This window comes from Saccostrea cucullata, unplaced genomic scaffold, assembly GCF_032062105.1.
Source record: "Saccostrea cucullata isolate Sc308-1 unplaced genomic scaffold, CSIRO_AGI_Scuc_v1 ctg1393, whole genome shotgun sequence".
NCBI lineage: Eukaryota > Metazoa > Mollusca > Bivalvia > Ostreida > Ostreidae > Saccostrea > Saccostrea cuccullata.
The window spans coordinates 53,234-71,856 of NW_026920387.1; the positions used below are offsets into that span (position 1 = coordinate 53,234).

The window sequence follows — 18,623 nt, forward strand, 5'->3', positions numbered from 1 at the left end:
AAAGCAAGGGAATGTAAATATAAAGGAAGTCATTCCGTAAGGGTCATGTAATTACTGCTCACTCTTTTATTCGGAGCTTCGTAGTCCGGTTCCTGGTATGCCTTGTTGGAGGCCCCGCTCAGACTTTGGTATGTGTGTTCATTCTTTGAGACTGCTCCTGAACTTTCATACATTCCTTTGCTGTGATTTTGCAGCTGCGATTCTGACAACATCTGTGTGACCAAAGAATATTACATTTACATATTTGAATTAGAAAATTGTCTTCTTCTGTGTTTGTTGGTGTGAGAAGTTTAAAAATATCACTTCGTGATTATTCCTGTCCAGAAATATTGACTTATTTATATATACGTATATTCATTAAATATCATCTCCTTTATTTCTTATGGAAATTATTATGGTTTATCATTCAGTTAACAGCAAAAAGGATATACTAGTTACTTGTACAGATTTATTGAGCAGTGGATGTTTCATCAATGAAACAACAATAATTCTCCGTTCTAACAACCAAAGAAAGCATTTTATTGTTTAACTGCTCAACACGACTTGTAAATAGGCATACTTAATTTTCAATATAAATTAATTATGTAGGATGTCAACACGAGAGTATACTCATCGTATTCGTACACCTGACTGCTTTATTAACACGGGTATTGGTGTGGAATGTCGACCTGTGTTCGTGCTGGTTTTCATGCATTACCTTTGTTTACAATGAATTGCAGTTAAGTGTATCTGTGTTTGTTCGTATACTGCACAATCATGTACAACTTTTGTAAGTTTCTTTGGTATCATTATTTCCCGCATTAGAATAATAATATAGTTATATTTCTCGCTATCCAGTGCTGTATATCATAAGTCCCTCTACACCGGTGTCGACTGTTTACACTGAACAGTGACAAAGTCAGGTCCTTTATATAGGGGTCCTCAGATATAGCGAGAGTCTGATGGAAAATGGCGGAAAAATACTTTTTACAAATCGTGTACAGCTTCAGTTAGCTCAACTATTTCGTCAATTATGCAGGCAATTCACGTAAACCGATGACAAAAGCGTCGCAAAAATGTTGATGATTTCTTTCAACCAATTCAATCAGTTCAAATGCAAATTGGAGATGGATGTCATCGTTATCTTAGGAAATAGAGCATAATCTTGAAATAACATTGAATTATGGTTTTGGAAAGTTTAGAATAATCTTAATCTGATTTTGAAATTGCTCTGTTCTCAATTGTAAATTGAGTATTGATTTGTATAAGGTTTGGCGCCATACTTTGATAATCCGTATTTACTTAACAATGTAACATGGTTTGGGGTTGAACATTAATTTGTTTTTTTTAAAAAAGAAGTAATCTATTTTAAAGATATAGAAATAAATAATGTTACCATTAAGATAGTTAATTCTATATTGTAATTAGTACATTTTTACATAGATGTACCTTATCTGCAGGAATTTGGTCATATTCCTCCGGCATAGGTTCCGCCATCATCAAGCCAGAGTTCCTGTGACCTGTAAACGCGGGATTTTCAAAGTTACCCATTTTGGCGTCATTTCCTGTGGATTTTTGTCTTTTATAGCATATAACCACGATAACTGCTATAAGGACGATAACCACTACCGCCACCACCGCCACAATTATCACGAGCGTATTATCCGAGGTCTTCTGAGGGCCCTCTAATTTCTCCATAGCTTTGCCTGAAAAATTAATCATAAAGGAATAAGCTCTAATATGCGTCTTCTATTTGATTTTGATAATTTTTGTTAATTTTAGTTTTATAATTCTTTTTTATTTCAAATAAAACTAATATAAATTAAAACACAGAAACGAACTACATAAGGGCTGCTCAAAATATTTTCGGAGAAAGTTAAACTCATATAAAAAAAACATACACAGTTGTATTAACAATAATATTCAATTTGAGAATATTTACAAACGTAAAATATTTAATTTGTTGCTAAGATTTATTCAATATGATTCATGGTTGATCTTGTTACTGATTTCTGAAATGCGATGATCGATGTCCGCAAACATTTCGAAAACTTTTGCATATCTCCGCTAAATCTTGAAAATCAGAAAAGATGTGCTCATTTAACTCAAACAATATCATGATTATTACAATAGCTTAATTCAGACATACAGTGTGAATCAAGAAAAGAGCCAGATGAGGAAATGGTTCCATCCGGACAGGATCTGCAGGATGTTTGACCCGGTCGATCCTGATAGGTATTGGGCAAGCATTCCGTACATTTGCCTCCCTCATAAAACCATCCAGCAGGACATGGAGCTGCAAAACAAAAGTACTGATGACGTTTTTGGTGATGCATCCTTTATTATGCATAAGCATTAGTCATTAAATAAGTTGTATCAGGTACTCTTAATGCAGCAGCTTGCCTCAGAATTCGTTTACTTCATACATATGCATGTACACAGAACTATAAGGCTTGACAAAACTTACCACATACATCTTGGTTTCCAACTTTGTATACCACGGAACCGACTTCACAAGTCCCTATGTCTCTAGTGGAAAAGGTTTTCCTGAACGGACATGAAATTTTTGGACATCTTGTTTTGAAAGAACCTAACTGAAAGAACAGCTCAATGGCAGTGCCGGCAGCGTCCATCTTCTGTACAAGACTGCTTTTATCTTCACCATACCTACGGGTATGATTTACAAACAACAATTACACCAATCTATACAAGAGGTCAATTACGGAATATCGTTATGTTTGTTTTTAGTAAAAGACTACTCGTATAAAATGAGGTAAATATGACATTTTTAATCCTTACTTAACATGGCTTTTATAATTAAAATACCAGCATACAGTTTAGTACAAAACAATGTGATATTAACTTATAAATCGTCATCGCATCATTATACAGTACCCCATATTTAATTATTACAGTTTAATTATGTGTTACCATTACCTTTGGCTTTAGATTCGAGTTAAAAGATCAATATATTCAAAAGTGGAATAGTGAAGTTCAAGAATCTTCAAAAAGTTCAAAAAATTATAGAATTTTTTAAACCAATTTTGAGTGCGAAAAATATTTAACACTATTATCATTTAATTTTAGAAAAACTTTTGTTAAGTTTAGAACCACAAATCACCACCTTCCAATTGAAACAGGTACTGCAGTAGATGGAATGGTACTCAAAGAAATGAAAGAGTTTGTAGCTTATGTAGTAGTAACCAGATAGGAAATGAGTATCATTATATTTTAGAGTGTAGTGCTTTAAACCAACTAAGGAAAGTTTATTTGAACCAAAAATTTTGCTCTAATCCAAATATTATCAAGTTTTGTGAAGTCATGTGCCAAAATGATGTTGCGTCTTTGAAACAATTATGTACATTTATTTCTAAAATCAATAGTATCGTCTGTTCTCCTTAATTATCACCTTTTGCTTGACCCGCTGTATTTTATGTATATATGTTTTATATGTTTGTACCTCATGTACCATTTACATGGTTTTTGAGTGAATAAATTGAATTGAATTGAATTGAATTGAGTTTTGATTCGACAAATAATTAGTGTTAGGGGGATTTAAAAATATTATAAATATTTTAATTAATATCTGCTCAAATAATTTTTAAAGCCTAGCATAAAAATAATGATTTCCAATGCATTTATTATAATGTAAGTAAGCATTAGTGCAATGTGGATTTGATAAGCTTGTGTGACCGTACGGTAGAGTGCCATCCATCCTCATTGTGATGTTCAGGAGACTTCCACTAACAGACGTGCTCCCGATCCTCTTGAACGGTCTGTCACAGAGTGTAATGTTGCCAACTGGACACAAACGGGCATTTGAAATACAATCTCTCAAGTCACCCGCGTCAAATTCCGAATTTGGGCAATTAAATTCAAATGTGTAATCTCGCTGAATAATTGAGGGTCCAGGTTCTGAAAAACATGTAATTGTTTGATTACTTGATGGTTAGATTTTTTCCCTTCCGTGCTAACCATGGCCATGATGGCATATTTGTTAAAGTAATCATATTATCATTACCATAACATACAGCATTTTGTTCAGTAGAGAATAATTCGAGGCCCTTATTTTCTACAACCTTTTGAGGACGTTAGAACCTTTTAATATGAAATAATACCGTTTACGCTTTAAGCATCATTTTATATCTTTTAAAAAACTAATTGCATTGGAAAATCTTTTCAAAAACGTTTTTTGAAAAAGATTGATTTTAAACAGACTTAAAGATAACTACGTGTTCTCGATAAGGATAAATTTACTGTATAAACAATTTCTTTAAATACTTTAATACTTACTTATGCATACGTTGCTAAAATTCTGCGGGAAAGGGGGTACCCATTGTCCTTTAGTTTGATCACATGCATGACTCTGAGAGTGTGAAGTGGATCTGATATAACCGGCGTTGCATTTCTCCAACTGACACGTTAGTGTTTGAGCGTCCTTACATCTTAAGAGACCATTAAAAGGAATCGGAGGATTCTCACAGCCTGTGTTAATAGACGTTCTTATTTATCAAATACAGGTATATATAAATAACAACAGTTATTAAACTAAAAACTCAAGCGTCCATCACAACCATTCATTTTATAAGCAGAGCAAACAAGGATCTTTTAAAAATACGAGTTATGATCAGGTGTCCAGGCAGAGAAATTATACCCCTTTACCGGTCACAATCACAGTGTGATCTTGCCATAATCGGGGAAAAGGGACAAATCCGTCAATAATTCAGTTTTTTAAGAATGGCCTGGCAATTATCATAAAAATCACGAATTCGAGAAGTGATGTAAATCAGATTGGATACTTAAAAATTCCAAGAAATTTGGACCTGAATAACAAGCTTTTTTCATATCAACAGCTTAAAAACTTTTCAATATTTTACACAATCGTTTACGACGATAAATTTATTAATAAGTCCATATTTTTTATATCATTGACAGATGCCTGTCATTATTGGTCATTTGCAGAATTAATTTGTTAAAAATAACATTTTAATTGTACACTCAAGTACTGATGTAGTTTTTATGAGACCAGGTCTTCCACAAATATATTGGAATTCCCATGGTTACCAATTGCACCCCGTTATTAGCAGATCTATTTTTGTATTCATAGAAAGCAGAATTTGCCCAATATCTTGTACGTGAAAGGAAGAATTCACTTGCTGTGCGTTCATCTCAAAATTTAGATATACATGTATCGACGATATATTGTAAAATAACAGTGGTTATTTCCATTCTTATGTCGGTTCGATATATTCCCGTGAACTTGAGATAATAGGAACCACATAGTCTGATACATCTATTTCATATTTTTAAATTTTACTTGAAAAGACGTTAATGGTAATCTAACAACCAAGCTGTGTGATAATCGTTATGACTTTAACTTTTCAATCGACAACTTCCCTCACACTTTAATCACCTGCATACGGTGTTTATATATCTCAATTGATTTGATATGCAAGAGCATGCTGTACGTATGAAAAATATTAGCAATCTTGTTTAAAATCATCATTTCGTAAGTTCTATGGTCGAATACGATGATGACCTTGTCAGCAAATACAATTTATCATTGAGTCAAATGCTGAATGACGTTTTTCATACTTGTTGTTAGGCCATTATTTACACACTGAATTGACAGCGGATTATTTCCCGATAATGACAAGAAGGATACGGCGGGTGTGACCGGTCGGCAGGGGATACTTACTCCTCTATGACACATGATCATACCTCTGATGTTTTGGAGGTCCGTGTTTGTTCTGCTCCTGTTTTGTATTGTTTTGAGTTGTTCGTTTGTAGAGTATGCTTTTGCATATCGAATCAAGTAGGGAACAAATCCCATATGCATTTGACACGAGTAGATGTATAATGCTACATAAGTAAGGGGAGTTGACGAAAAAGTTAAAGTCATCATGTTTATTATAAAGCTTTGTTCTTAGATTACCATTAAGGTCGAATGGTAAAATATTCAAATCTTATACAAATGTGTCAGACTCTGTGGTATCTTTTTCCAAGTCCATTGGGATATGCATGATGTAGATAATATGAATGGACGTAACAATTGAAAACTGATAATTTGTAGTCAACAACCTAAAGGTCGAGTTGAAGAACACAGCAGGTGTTTCCATGGTCTCATTTATATATTTTTAACTACTTAATGTGAATACAAAATACTTTTGGTAATAATGGAAAGCTGTTGGTTTTTAATTGAGAATTTCGAAAGAATATTTGAAGACGGTGACCTAACTACATGGTTACTCTCAATCAGAATTTCGACTTCAGAATACTTGCTTGTAGAATCAAGATATTTTTTTTTTTTTACAAAATAATATTTTCAAATTTCCAATGACAAGGTAAGTAAATTACATTTCTATTTTAGGAGGCAAATGTCTTTCCGAAAAAAACATGTCTGTGCTTAATTTTTTGTATAAAGTGGGAAGTCGTAAGTTTTGATGTTATTGATTTTGCAAAAATTTCCTTGGAATTTCTAAATATCCACATCTGATTTACATCACATATAGTTGCACAGTACTCCCGAAGTTTTCCTTTCGCTAGCTTCTAATATGTACATTTATTGGGATTTTACAAAGTTTAGGAATCCAGTATAAGAATTCCAAATCATTTTAATTTGACACACCATTTTGAAGAATTTCCTCCTTAGAAAGGGAGCTATAATCCCAATTGCAGATTGAAATTACAGTTGTTACCTCCTTTGCAAGCTGTATAAATTATTATCTTACCTACAAGCTTTGTAACATTCACTGAAAATGAGCACTCTCTCTTGTTGTTAGACTGATCCCGAGCTTCATAGCGAATTAAGTGTGAACCGACTGGTCTATCTACTCCGTTTTCTTTGTTGGAGGTCAAGGTCACTTTACCCGTATTATCACTAGCAGTCACGGGTGGCCACGTCACCACCTTGCTGTACTCTGTTATATAAGCCTGAAGTACACCACTTGGACAAGTCAAAGCTGGATCGATTTTATCTGAAACAGACAGAGACACTTATTAAAATGATCATCCAAAGCCATAGCAATTTTATCTCCAGAATTGAATTTAATTTTTCACATTATAGAAAGAATTTGTCGTTAAAATATTCATTTTGAAATCATTTGCATGAAATAATATGAGAGATGCAAAATACATTTTACAGGAAAGACATCGTGAAAATTGATTATTTTTATATACCAATGACATGAACGTTTACACTACACGTCGCAGTGCCATGTTTGTCTGTTGCTGTAATATCCACAGGTTGTATATTTCCTTTCCATTTTAGCGATTTGGTTGTGAGTTTTAAATCCAACTTTTGGCCAGAACAACTTTTGCCATATGTAGATTCCGAGACAATAGTATGCAGAAAGATATCTACTGTATCTCTGTCAGCAGTTAGCAGCAGTCTAACGATGGAGGAAGGCAATGGACAGTTTTCTATTGTGGCTAAAAATGTAAAACATAAAATGTTCAAAAGTGTTCAAAGCAAAAAAAAAACAAACAAAAAAACAAACAAACTGGATTGATTTTTGACGAAATGTCTTTACTTACGTGGACTTGAACAAACAGTTGTTGCTGAAAATAAAAATAGTTATATAGATAAAAAAAAACTCTTAATGAGTGAGCAAGACAAAATGAGGTATTGTAAGTTGATAAACTTAAAAAGCGTTACCTGTGCATTCAGAACAGCAGGATCCGGCGAGCTTCACCTGGTTATCAGCAGGACAGGACCCAAGATCTGGACATGATAGAACTGTACAGGTCAGACTGCTGTTGACACAGGAACATCTCTCACAATCCAGCACCACAGCCTCACCATTGTTCTATAAATAAATATTGAACTCATACATGTCATATGTATAATAAGTTCTCTATTTTCATTGGTAAATTTCGCAGTGTCTACAGTCAGAAAGGGACAGATTCTTCAGAGTTAGGGTCAGCATCAACACAGGGTCACACAACAAATTTACCACCACTCTTAAACAGAGTTAATAGCGGGTAAAATCCCCTCGGTTGGTCAGACAAGCTGAGATTCCTAGAAGAAAGTTATTCCATTGCTGTTGCAATGTTTCAGCAAGTTCTTGGACATTGGCAGAAGGTTGTTGACATTAGCGTAGCCACTGTCCAAGCATGCCTAAAAATTCTCGATGGGGGAAAGATCAAGACTGAGTGCAGGCAATGGTAATGAGGTGATAATCTTCAACGATCCTGGTCTTTATGGTCTACCCCATACCAATGTATAATGATGCTAACGTAATGGAAACATTCGTTACGTCGATGACAAACCTACCTATTTCTGTCCAGCAAAGCTATAGTGAACATTGACTCATCTGAGAACATGACGTGTTTCCATCAGCGATTATCCCAACGTTGATTGTGATGACACCATTGGAGTCGGGCCATATAAATATGTATAAAAATTTTGAGAATCATTCCAAGATGTTAACTTTTGAGAATTGACTTATAGATAGAATAATACTATCGTTCGTAGTTCTTTACGACCTTGAATGTTGACCTTTTGACCCCAAATTCAAAAAAAAGGGATTCTGTTATGTTAAATTTCAGAGAGAGAAAGCTTTTGTGGAAACGAAAGCTAAATGTGACGATCCCTCAAACAGGGAATGACACGATGGCGGGCGTGGAAGTGAAATCTATGCAGTTGATCCCTGATTGCCTGGACACTCACTGACAAACCAGTATCCAGACAATTTCTCATGATCAAGGCAATATAGCCCGGATGATTTTGTCCTGTCCTGATCATGAGTTGTTGCCCTTGGTCGATCCGATCGTGGTCTATCTTGAACAAACTTTTTAGCACGGTGTCTGGACCATAATTTGCTGATAACAGACCGGGATACATTATTTGCCCTTGCCACAGTGCCAACCCATAGCATGCCAAGGGCAAGAAACCTCTCATCCTGTGTTAGACGGCGCGTGGTCTCTGTTTAAATAACGACTTCATTCAGATACAATCTGATTCTTTCTCTGCAAAATCTTTCTTTAGAGTGGTTTTCACATAAATTTGTGGCACAACACCCTTGACCCGTGCAGAGCGTGAGAGTGTGATGGATGTGTTTCGGTGATGAATTTCTTTGAAAATGCTTCCTCTTAAAGGAACTTACGACATGGTTTCCTATCCCTTTGTATACGTGAACATTTTGATTACAAACTAAAGTATCACCTACTTGTTTTCATAGTATACAGCTCACATGGTTTTTTGCACTAATTAAGGTCACATTGTTATAATGTATTATTGTGTTTTGAGACATAAAAGTACATTTTAAAAGTATTTGTTTACGTTATTTGAGTTTTATTTCATTTACTAAAACATAATTCATACAAATCAATTGGTAGAACTTTGATATATTCTTGGCTGAAAAATAACAACTATTTCCATTAATTTTTTTTGTGTTTTATTGCCAATTGCAGCTGTCTTTTTATCCATTCTTTTGAAAGCAGTAGCTCTTTGCAGAAACACAGACACGGGCATAGTATACTACTGTAACTTGTATTTTCTGTACATTCTGACTTTTAACCTTTTAACTGAATTTTAACGTTTCAAACCGTAAATGCAGATGAAATTTCCTTTTCATAGAAAAAAAAAATACTATTTAAAAAAATAAACAATACTTCATTATCCTACCCTTTAGTGTGTTTTCCTTTTGCAATATTATCCCTTTTCGATGCTACATTTCGACAAAACCAATATGAGTATGGTAAATGAGCAAAGAATTTTAAAAAATACTCACCTTTAAGAAGAAAATTCAAAAATTTCAATTACATTGTATCAATGAAAGCAGGTTTTATATCATTTGTAAAAAAAAAAAAAAAACCTATGGTAGAAGCCTACAGAAGAAACATCGTAACATTAATTGATAAATTCCCCTCTAAAAATCCACTTTGGAAACTTAAGATAATAATTTTAAAGAACATTTATACTTGAAATTATATATGTAATATAACGTAGGGCTGTGTTATCGTTCTGAAGTTCGAAAATAGTAATTTTTATTTCAAAAATGTGACCTTAATTTGTGCAAAAACCGTGTGAGCTTTGAGCTGTATATATGTAATTCTATGAGACAAGGCTCTCAATTAAAGTGTTCGAATGTCCAATGGTATTTTTAAAATTGTGCACAACTATTAGGAGACCTGGAGAAAAAATTTATTAGTCGACAGGGAATGAAAACTTTTCTGTGGCATACCTTCACTGTGGCATATGTTCCCACCTCTGATATTTTAGTGGTCATTCTTTCCTCTAATCCTAGTTTGTATTGTTTAAACGAACTTTTGAGCTTGAATACTGTTCGTTATTTTCTACAACATTTAAATCGCTGAGTTACATACAGGTTGTATATGCTTGGACCCTCATCTTTTTTCGAAGGTCCACGTTGGTTGCTTTTAATCTGGATTTTTTAAATAAACATTTGAGAATGATCACTGTTCATTACCTTTATATTCACTAAGAACATTTGATAATCGTATTACTTTTTGTAATAAAGTCGAATTTAGGTACCCACCTGTATAAAAATGCCATTTTTGCTGCAGTCGCTTCCTTTGTCTGGAGTGGTACACCGTGTACAGGTGCGTGTTCCACAACACTTACTGCTGCCGTAACAGTCAACATCTAACGAACATGCGGATATGCTAGAACACGACAGTGCAGAGGGACAAATTCCAGATTTATCTAAAAAAGGAATGGAAACAATGAGATCACAAATAGACATTGATTTGAACATATTTTATTGTAATATAATTACAAAGGGATTGAGCACAAGTACTGAATACTTATAACGCCCTCTCCCTATACATGTAAATTACACATTTATATTGTCACAGTTAAAATAGACATTCAATGTCATTAGAAAAAAAAACTTTAATTACTGAAATGAAAGAAAAAACATTGGGTGAAAAAAAATTATATCAATTATGGTACATTAATCTAAACCACATGTTAAAAAAAAGTTTTTAAGATTCCTTGTCTTTGGTAGGTTATATTTAATAATAAAGTATCTTGGTTGTAAATGACATTCTTTTTTATTCAGTTTTCCATTTCTGTATACCTTGTACTGATGATGGCTGTCTTGATATATAAACCATCTGTCCTGGCCGTACCGCAGCATTAGTCACGAGCTCTGTTGTTTTCGTCATCAGATTATGACGTAAGACAGATCCAGTGCTGTTGTCTCTCCACCTGGACAGATACAAGAACTGACTCGTAGCCATCAGAGATCTCGCATCGTCCTCGTTGATAGTGTCAGTCAGAGAAGAATCATCTAAAAATAAAGTACAGGATAAATTCACTCAGACAACAAATCCATTAAGATCGAGACATAGTTGTTCTGTGCGGTAAGCACCTATATTTGGTCCTAGCCATCCATTATCTGTAAACAAAGGCATATTGATAAGAAACTTTAGTTCATTGTAATAAATGTTCAGTTTTCGGGCTGAGATCAGGATACTAGTAATTGTTACTGTAAATAAAATCTTTCAACAATGGATTACCATTTTGGATATTTGGAAACCGCCTTAATTTGACATTGGAGTCTGTAGCATAGAGGAGATGACGTGAGGGATCAGAGAGGGTAATAGCCACTGCCTCACCACTGGGCATAGGGAGTCGTTCCGTGTTTGTTTCACGTCTGTCGAACCTCTTAATTCCAGTGACACTTTTCTCTGTCCAGTAAATGTTACTATGAAGTAAAAGTACATGTTGATCAAAGAAATGCCTGAATGCACTGTAGAATACTTATGTTCTATTCCGCAAAATTCGAGTATTTCCAGAATCATTAAGATCATTAAAGAGCTTAACGCTATCCATTCTACTTTTACCTTTCATCTGCTGCGATGTCTAATGGTTCCGCTGTCGTAGTAGACAACACTGTGAGTGTTCTATCGGTATCGGCCGTGCTACAGTGAACTATAGACCCCGTGGAGTTATCTGTGTTGTTTGTAGAGGTCCAGAACAGATCAGTTCCAATTAAAGCTAGGCTGGTTATTTTACTGTTCTCGTCAGTTACAAATTTTTCAATGTCGGAACCATCGACTTTGGCTCGGAAAACAGAATTTCTATACCAGAGAACAAGTTACATTATTTTATAATTCTGAGATTTTTAGAGATATCTGAAGCTCTTATGACAATTAAAGGTCCTTCATAGCTAAGACAGACAATTATAAGTATCTTTTTTCTTTACACACCCTTGTAATGCACTGAAGTAGACGTATTCCTTGTTCTTGTCCACTACGAGACCATAAAAATGGCTACAGCTCGCACTAGGGTGAATTATGGTATAAACATGGTCGTCATTCGTGGGTCCTTGGGAAACCAGTTTGATCCCGTCAATGTCGGCAAACAGCAAGTAATCCTCTGGCTCTGTAGTTTAACATTTATATTATTCCCAAAACAAATTTGTATATGTATATTCGATTTATAGAATTTGAATGTTTAAAGTTTTTACATATTGTAAACATATTAATATATGCAAGGAAATATATTTTATTTATTGCTCTTTTATCCATTCATATACCGGTATGTACTAATGCTAAGGGTTTTCCATAGCAAAACAATGTACCATCAAAGGCTTGTGGGAGAGGGGTGATCTTTGTGTGAGCTTAGTGAACCATTGCCTCTTGACTTTGAATATATTAAGTTCTTTTTTTGCTGGGTGGTAAAAAAAACATTCAGAGGTACAGATGGCACTACACTAATGACAGGGAGGTATTTTGGGTTCTCTGACAGTATAGACAGGTCTCTTGTAAATGACACATATGATGTTGCTTACTTTGACACGACAGACGGTCACTGGTTTGTATGTTGAACTGATCTGATGGACACAGACAGGTGAGATAATTGGAATCTGGTGATGTCACACAAATATCAGAGCAGGAACTAGATGACGAGCATAATCCTCCATCTACAACAAAAGACGTGCACTCCAAATATTTACCCAGAATGGTGAGTTGAAAAATAGAATTCTTACTTGAAAATGTTAGATACCTTGCTGTTTCATGACAGTGGTGTCGACGATGGACATCCGAGTGAACAGACCGATGCTATAGCTAGAGGACACAGTAAGACTACTAGTGTAGCTTTTCATACCACCAGTGAATGAGCTGATCAGACGGTTATTCCCTGATACGACCATTGATAGTGGTTCCTATAAAAGTAGCAAAAGGTATGCTTTCTTCATATGTACCAATCATAACTATTTCATTATTTCTCAACATATTCGATTATTTTCATTATAAATCTTATTTCAGTTTTATTAAATAAACATTCTTTGCAATAGTGTTCCTTTAGAAAACAAATATTTACGAATACAGAATCTATTATTGGTAGAAAGAACTTTAATCCCTTTCAATAGACCCTTTTCCTATGACACATTTTGCTTAGGAGTTATTTCCCTTAGCCGCCATCTTGTAGGGCAAAGTAGAGAATTTACCTCTTTGAGCAACCGATTTTAAACATGCATGCAAGAAAAATATGCGGGAACATATTTACAATCTTACTATCATGAATTACTAGTAATAGAGGCTATAACAAATGTGTATTCATAAGAAAAATAGTGTTATACTGGTTATAGTTACCTCAGTAACCAGTATAACAAATTGAACTTGGTTGAATAATGAAGAGATCTGGGAATGTTGCCCTACAATATGGCGGCTAAGGGGAATAACTCCAAGGCAAAATGTGCCATAGGAAAAGGGTCTATACTTACAACGCCACTAAGTGGACGTCTAGTTGGATTGTTACCACTGGAAAGAGTTAGTTCTATCATCTCGGGGGAGGGACTTTTATTATTGACGACCAGTAACTTATTATCACTGATGGCCAGGTCATTTGGGTTCTCGGCAGTAAAAAGGACCTCTCTATTGGATCCATCTAACTGTACTTTACCCACGTGACCGGATGTACCCCAGTCCGTGTAGTAGAGCAATCTGAAATAAACAATGTCCCTTATTAGGAACTATTGACTTGAATGTGTAATGAAACTTAAGATCTGATACGTTCTGTATGTGAACTGAAAAAAAAAACGGACCTCATGCATTGGCAGTTTTAGTACAGACAAAGATGCGATATTTCAAGAATATATTATATATCGCGTGTTAGAGTGTAGCACTAATTCATAAGTACGCCAACAACTCAATATCCACTGAATATTAGCGCTAAATTTAGAATACGCCAATTCATGCACACGGACAGTTTATAGAAAAATGTCTCTACCAAAAATATAGATGTTGGTTGTTTTTAGAAAATGGGCGTGAATGGAATCAGTGTAAAGGATAGTAGTATGATATAATGTGAAAAGAAAGAACAGAAATCAAGCACAAGAAATTCATTGAGACATTTCAAAATGGAAAGCAGAACAACAGGGGTCTCTAATCTATCAGAGGTGGGATCGGATACCAAGGAGTAAGAGGGAATGTTTAAGCAAACAGAAAAATTCGTTGAAAATTCATAGTGAAAATGACGGTGTAACAATCTGTACGAAAACTATTAGTCAACATTCAAACAAAATAACGCAAGATTGCAATGTTAATTAACAAGGTCATTTGTACAGACCATAGAATTTGCAAAATGTTGACTTTATATCTTTTCCTAGTAAATTATCTGAACATTAATCTTGGGCCGTTCTCTGTGGGTTATTTTATTTTGAGATCCAAGGGATATATTTATTCAATATAAGAATGAAAAATGAAGATTGATTACTGTAAATACATTGTCGAAAAGTCCATAAAACAATACAAAATAGGAGCAGAGCAATCACAGACCTCCAAAACATCAGAGGTGGGAACAGGTGCCGTAGAGGAGTGAACATCCCCTGCCTACCAGTCACTACCGCCGTTTGCTCCTTGTTATGATTGGATAATAACAGCAAAATTTGTCGTCAATTCAGTGTATAGATAATAGACTAACAATTAGTATGAAGGATACGGAGATAACAAACAGTATTCAAGATCAAAGTCCATAAAACAATACAAAACAGGATCAGTGCAAACACGGACCTCTAAAGCATCAGAGGTGGGATCAGGTGCCATAGAGGAGTGAGCATCCCCTGCCGACCGGTCAGTCAGTCATTATTTGACTCAATGACAAATTGTATTTGCTTACAGGGTCATTGCATTGACCATAGAACTTACAAAATGATGACTTTAAACAAGACTTCTGATACTCTTTTTTCATCAAACAATAATATACCTCGTTTCAAAAATTATTCATACGTAGACTATGCTCTTGCGTATCGAATCAACTAAGATATATAAACTCTGTATGCAGATTATGAAGGTTTATTGCTACATAAGTAAGGAAAGTTGACGATTGTAAATATAAACTTAAAGTCATCACGTCTATCATAGAGTTTGGTTGTCAGATTACCATTAACGTCTTTTTCAAGGAAAATATTAAAATATGAAGCAGATGTGTCAGACTCTGTGGTATCATTTATCTCAGGCTCACCAGGATATATTGTATCGACATAAGAATGGAAATTACCATTGTTAATTGACAATACGTAGTCGATATAACTAAATGCCGAGTTGAAAGCCACAACAAGTGTTTTCTTCTTTTCACATACAAGATTTTGGACAATTTCTGCTTCATATGAATACAAAAATATGTCTGCTAATGACGGGGCGCATTTGGTACCCATGGGAATTCCAAGAGATTGTTGGAATACCTGGTCTCCAAAAACCACAAAGACATGCATTTTCAATCAGAAACTCAAGTATCATTAGATGTAAACTTCAGAGTAGAGTACTTAGTACTTGTTTGTACAATCAGAATTTTTTAAACAACATAATTTTGCGAATGACCAATGACAAGGTAAGTAAATTCACAAGTTTCATTTTTATTGAAAAACAGCAGTCAATGATATCAAAAAGCATGGACTTTAATTTATCGTGGAGAATGAAGTTGAAAAGTCTTACGTTTTTTAGCTTTGATAAAGTCTTTTGATTTCAAATTGTCCAAAAGTTTCTTGGAATTTTTAAGTATTCACATCTAATTTAAATCACATCTTAAATAATTGTTGCACAGCACTCTTGAAGTTTCTTGATCCTTCACTTCTGTTAATATTTTAGTGAGGAGTAAAGAAAGAAGTTTGGTTGAGCATTTACTGGAACCCGTAATGTAGCTTTGTTTGTATTTTTGTGATTTTTATGAAGTTTCGGAATCCAATATCGATAAGGTAATTCAAATTCATTTTGTTTTTTTGGGGATCTAAAACATAATCAGAACTGACATGAGAATTTTTTCTTTAGAGAGGGAACTATGAGTATAAGTTAGATTACCACTAAATCCAAGTTCTTCTTAAATACAATTTATATAACGGGCCTTACAAACGAAGACAATCTTGTTACCTGCTTTGTCAGCAGGGACTATTACAAACTGATCATGTAATCTAAGTAATTCTTTTTTCACTTCTGGATTGTTAAATACAGAGGGATAGATAGTTTTCATATTGCGATACGTGATCGGGAGGCCCGGGTTCGATTCTCGTTCGCGGCGCCGCGTCATACCTAAGACGTAAACAAAGGTAGTGACTGTTCCTTCGCCAAGCGCTCGGCACTAGAAGTGAAAGTCACGGGTCTTTCGGATATGACCTTAAAAACGTAGGTCCCGTGTCACGGTAGGCGCTGGCACGATAAAGAATCCTCTCTGCTCAATGGCCCTGAGTGCCGAGTATAGGTAAAAAATTGAAGCCCTTCACCGGCATACGGTGACGTCTCCATATGCGTGAAATATTCTCAAGAGAGACGTTAAACAATATACAATCAATCAATCAATCATATTGCGATATATCTTAACAGCAATTTGAAGGCCAAACTACATAGCAAATTATAACAGGAATTCCAAGCGTCAATAAAAATTTGATTTGAACACCATAAGTTACAAAAATATTGTTTATATTATATTACATTATATTTTCAGTAAGTCAAGCATCTTTTAATATCTACTTCGGAGTACATGTATTAATTCACAAGTTCCATTTTCATTGAAAAGCAGTAGTCATTTGTACTTCATAATATCTTACGTTTTCCAGACTTTTTCAAGATTTTAATATTTATATGCCAGGAAAAACATTTCCTGACTCTTAAAATATTAAATTCGAGGGGATAGAGAAGGTCTGGAAAACGTCAGATATTTCGGAGTACTCACTATGTCTAAAGGTCTGAACTTTATCATAAAGTTTTGTTGTTTGATAATCATTAACGTCCTTTTCTATTAAAATTTCAAAATATGAAACAGATTACAGAAAAACTACATAGGGCCTGGATATCGAATGTCGAAAACATAATCCTCTATCGTGTTCATGTTCTTCACCCTATAACTATAGTCCTGCAGGAAACATTATTAATGGTGACGTAAATATATTTAATAATAAGGACCTTCGATCACTAATTTTAAATGGTCCTTAATATAGGGAACCTTGATCCATCAACTGGCGTCGGAATATTATAAATATAATGGATTTTGCAGAAGATTACGCAGGCGATGGACCAGCTACGAAAAAGACGTTGACACTGTATCAGAATGGATCAAATGTATAAGATCCATGTTATAATCGCACATTAAAAGATTGACGGGAAATATGAAAACCATCTATCCCTCTGTATTCAATAATCCAGATTACATTATCAGTACGTACTGGTTCTTGCTGACAAAGCTGGAACCACCATTGCCCTTATTTGTAAGGCTCATTATATACATTGTATTTTAGAAGAAATTTTAATTCTACAAGTGGTAATCCAACTTATACTCATAGTTCCATTTCTGAGAAAACAAATTTTCAAAATTATATGTCAGTTTTGAATATCTTTAATATTCCGATGAACCAAAATGAATTTGAATTACCATATATATATATATATATATATATATATATATATATATATATATATATATATATATATATATATATATATATATATATATATATATATAAAGCACTAAAAATGACCAACGACACGAACAATAAAAATTGTCAAGGAACTTTATTCGGTAATAACCAATATTTGCCCCCCAAATCAAACTTTGATGGAGATATATTTAAATAAGATCTTAAACAGGGGAGTATATGCTGACTTCAAAGCACTGAATATTTTCAAAAGTTATGACGTCATATGTACGTAATGACGTCATAAACATGACGTTAATTTCAGTTATTTATGAATTTTACAGAAAAATGTACATTTTTAGTCGATATTTTGAGTAAAAGTCACCGAGCGCATGTGTGTTCAGGATCAATATTTTGATATCATATGTAGAATGATGATATCAATGAAATATGTCAATATTGTTCCTGAACAAACTTGCGCTCTATAAATTTTAAAGCCAAAATTGTTGAAATTTTACCCATTTTGTCCTCTTTCTGAAAAAGGATATAAAATCGGACTAGTTTGTGACGTCATAAAAACATAAATTGTGAATACACTGCTTTGACACTATAATATTTTCTGTTAATTTATATTTCTCATACAATTTATTGAATTCAGCACATTTCAGGAAATTTTCAAAATTTGACTTTTGTGGGGGCATATATACGCAATATACCGCATATAGTTCTTTTCGGGACGCCCTGTCCCTTCCTCAGGACAAAGAAAAAAGTTAAAAAGTCATAAGAACAAAGGAAAAAGAGAAACAAAAACAACTAGCACTACTA

General features: G+C 34.3%; 1 protein-coding gene across 1 annotated transcript in view; it reads right to left on the minus strand.

The window, feature by feature from the left end:
* Positions 1-18,623, minus strand: part of LOC134248028 (uncharacterized) — a 66,400-nt gene that overhangs the window by 5,074 nt on the left and 42,703 nt on the right. Inside the window, exons 31-48 of the mRNA XM_062730445.1 lie at positions 13,680-13,899; positions 12,959-13,118; positions 12,744-12,875; positions 12,160-12,334; positions 11,794-12,030; positions 11,467-11,654; positions 11,025-11,237; positions 10,482-10,648; positions 7,637-7,787; positions 7,516-7,539; positions 7,159-7,410; positions 6,711-6,956; positions 4,273-4,464; positions 3,678-3,894; positions 2,447-2,646; positions 2,129-2,275; positions 1,429-1,685; positions 63-212 (exon numbers count right to left, since the gene is read on the minus strand). Of these exons, the coding sequence (XP_062586429.1) occupies positions 63-212; positions 1,429-1,685; positions 2,129-2,275; positions 2,447-2,646; positions 3,678-3,894; positions 4,273-4,464; positions 6,711-6,956; positions 7,159-7,410; positions 7,516-7,539; positions 7,637-7,787; positions 10,482-10,648; positions 11,025-11,237; positions 11,467-11,654; positions 11,794-12,030; positions 12,160-12,334; positions 12,744-12,875; positions 12,959-13,118; positions 13,680-13,899 (3,328 nt within the window). The remainder of the gene's footprint in view (positions 1-62; positions 213-1,428; positions 1,686-2,128; positions 2,276-2,446; positions 2,647-3,677; positions 3,895-4,272; positions 4,465-6,710; positions 6,957-7,158; positions 7,411-7,515; positions 7,540-7,636; positions 7,788-10,481; positions 10,649-11,024; positions 11,238-11,466; positions 11,655-11,793; positions 12,031-12,159; positions 12,335-12,743; positions 12,876-12,958; positions 13,119-13,679; positions 13,900-18,623) is intronic.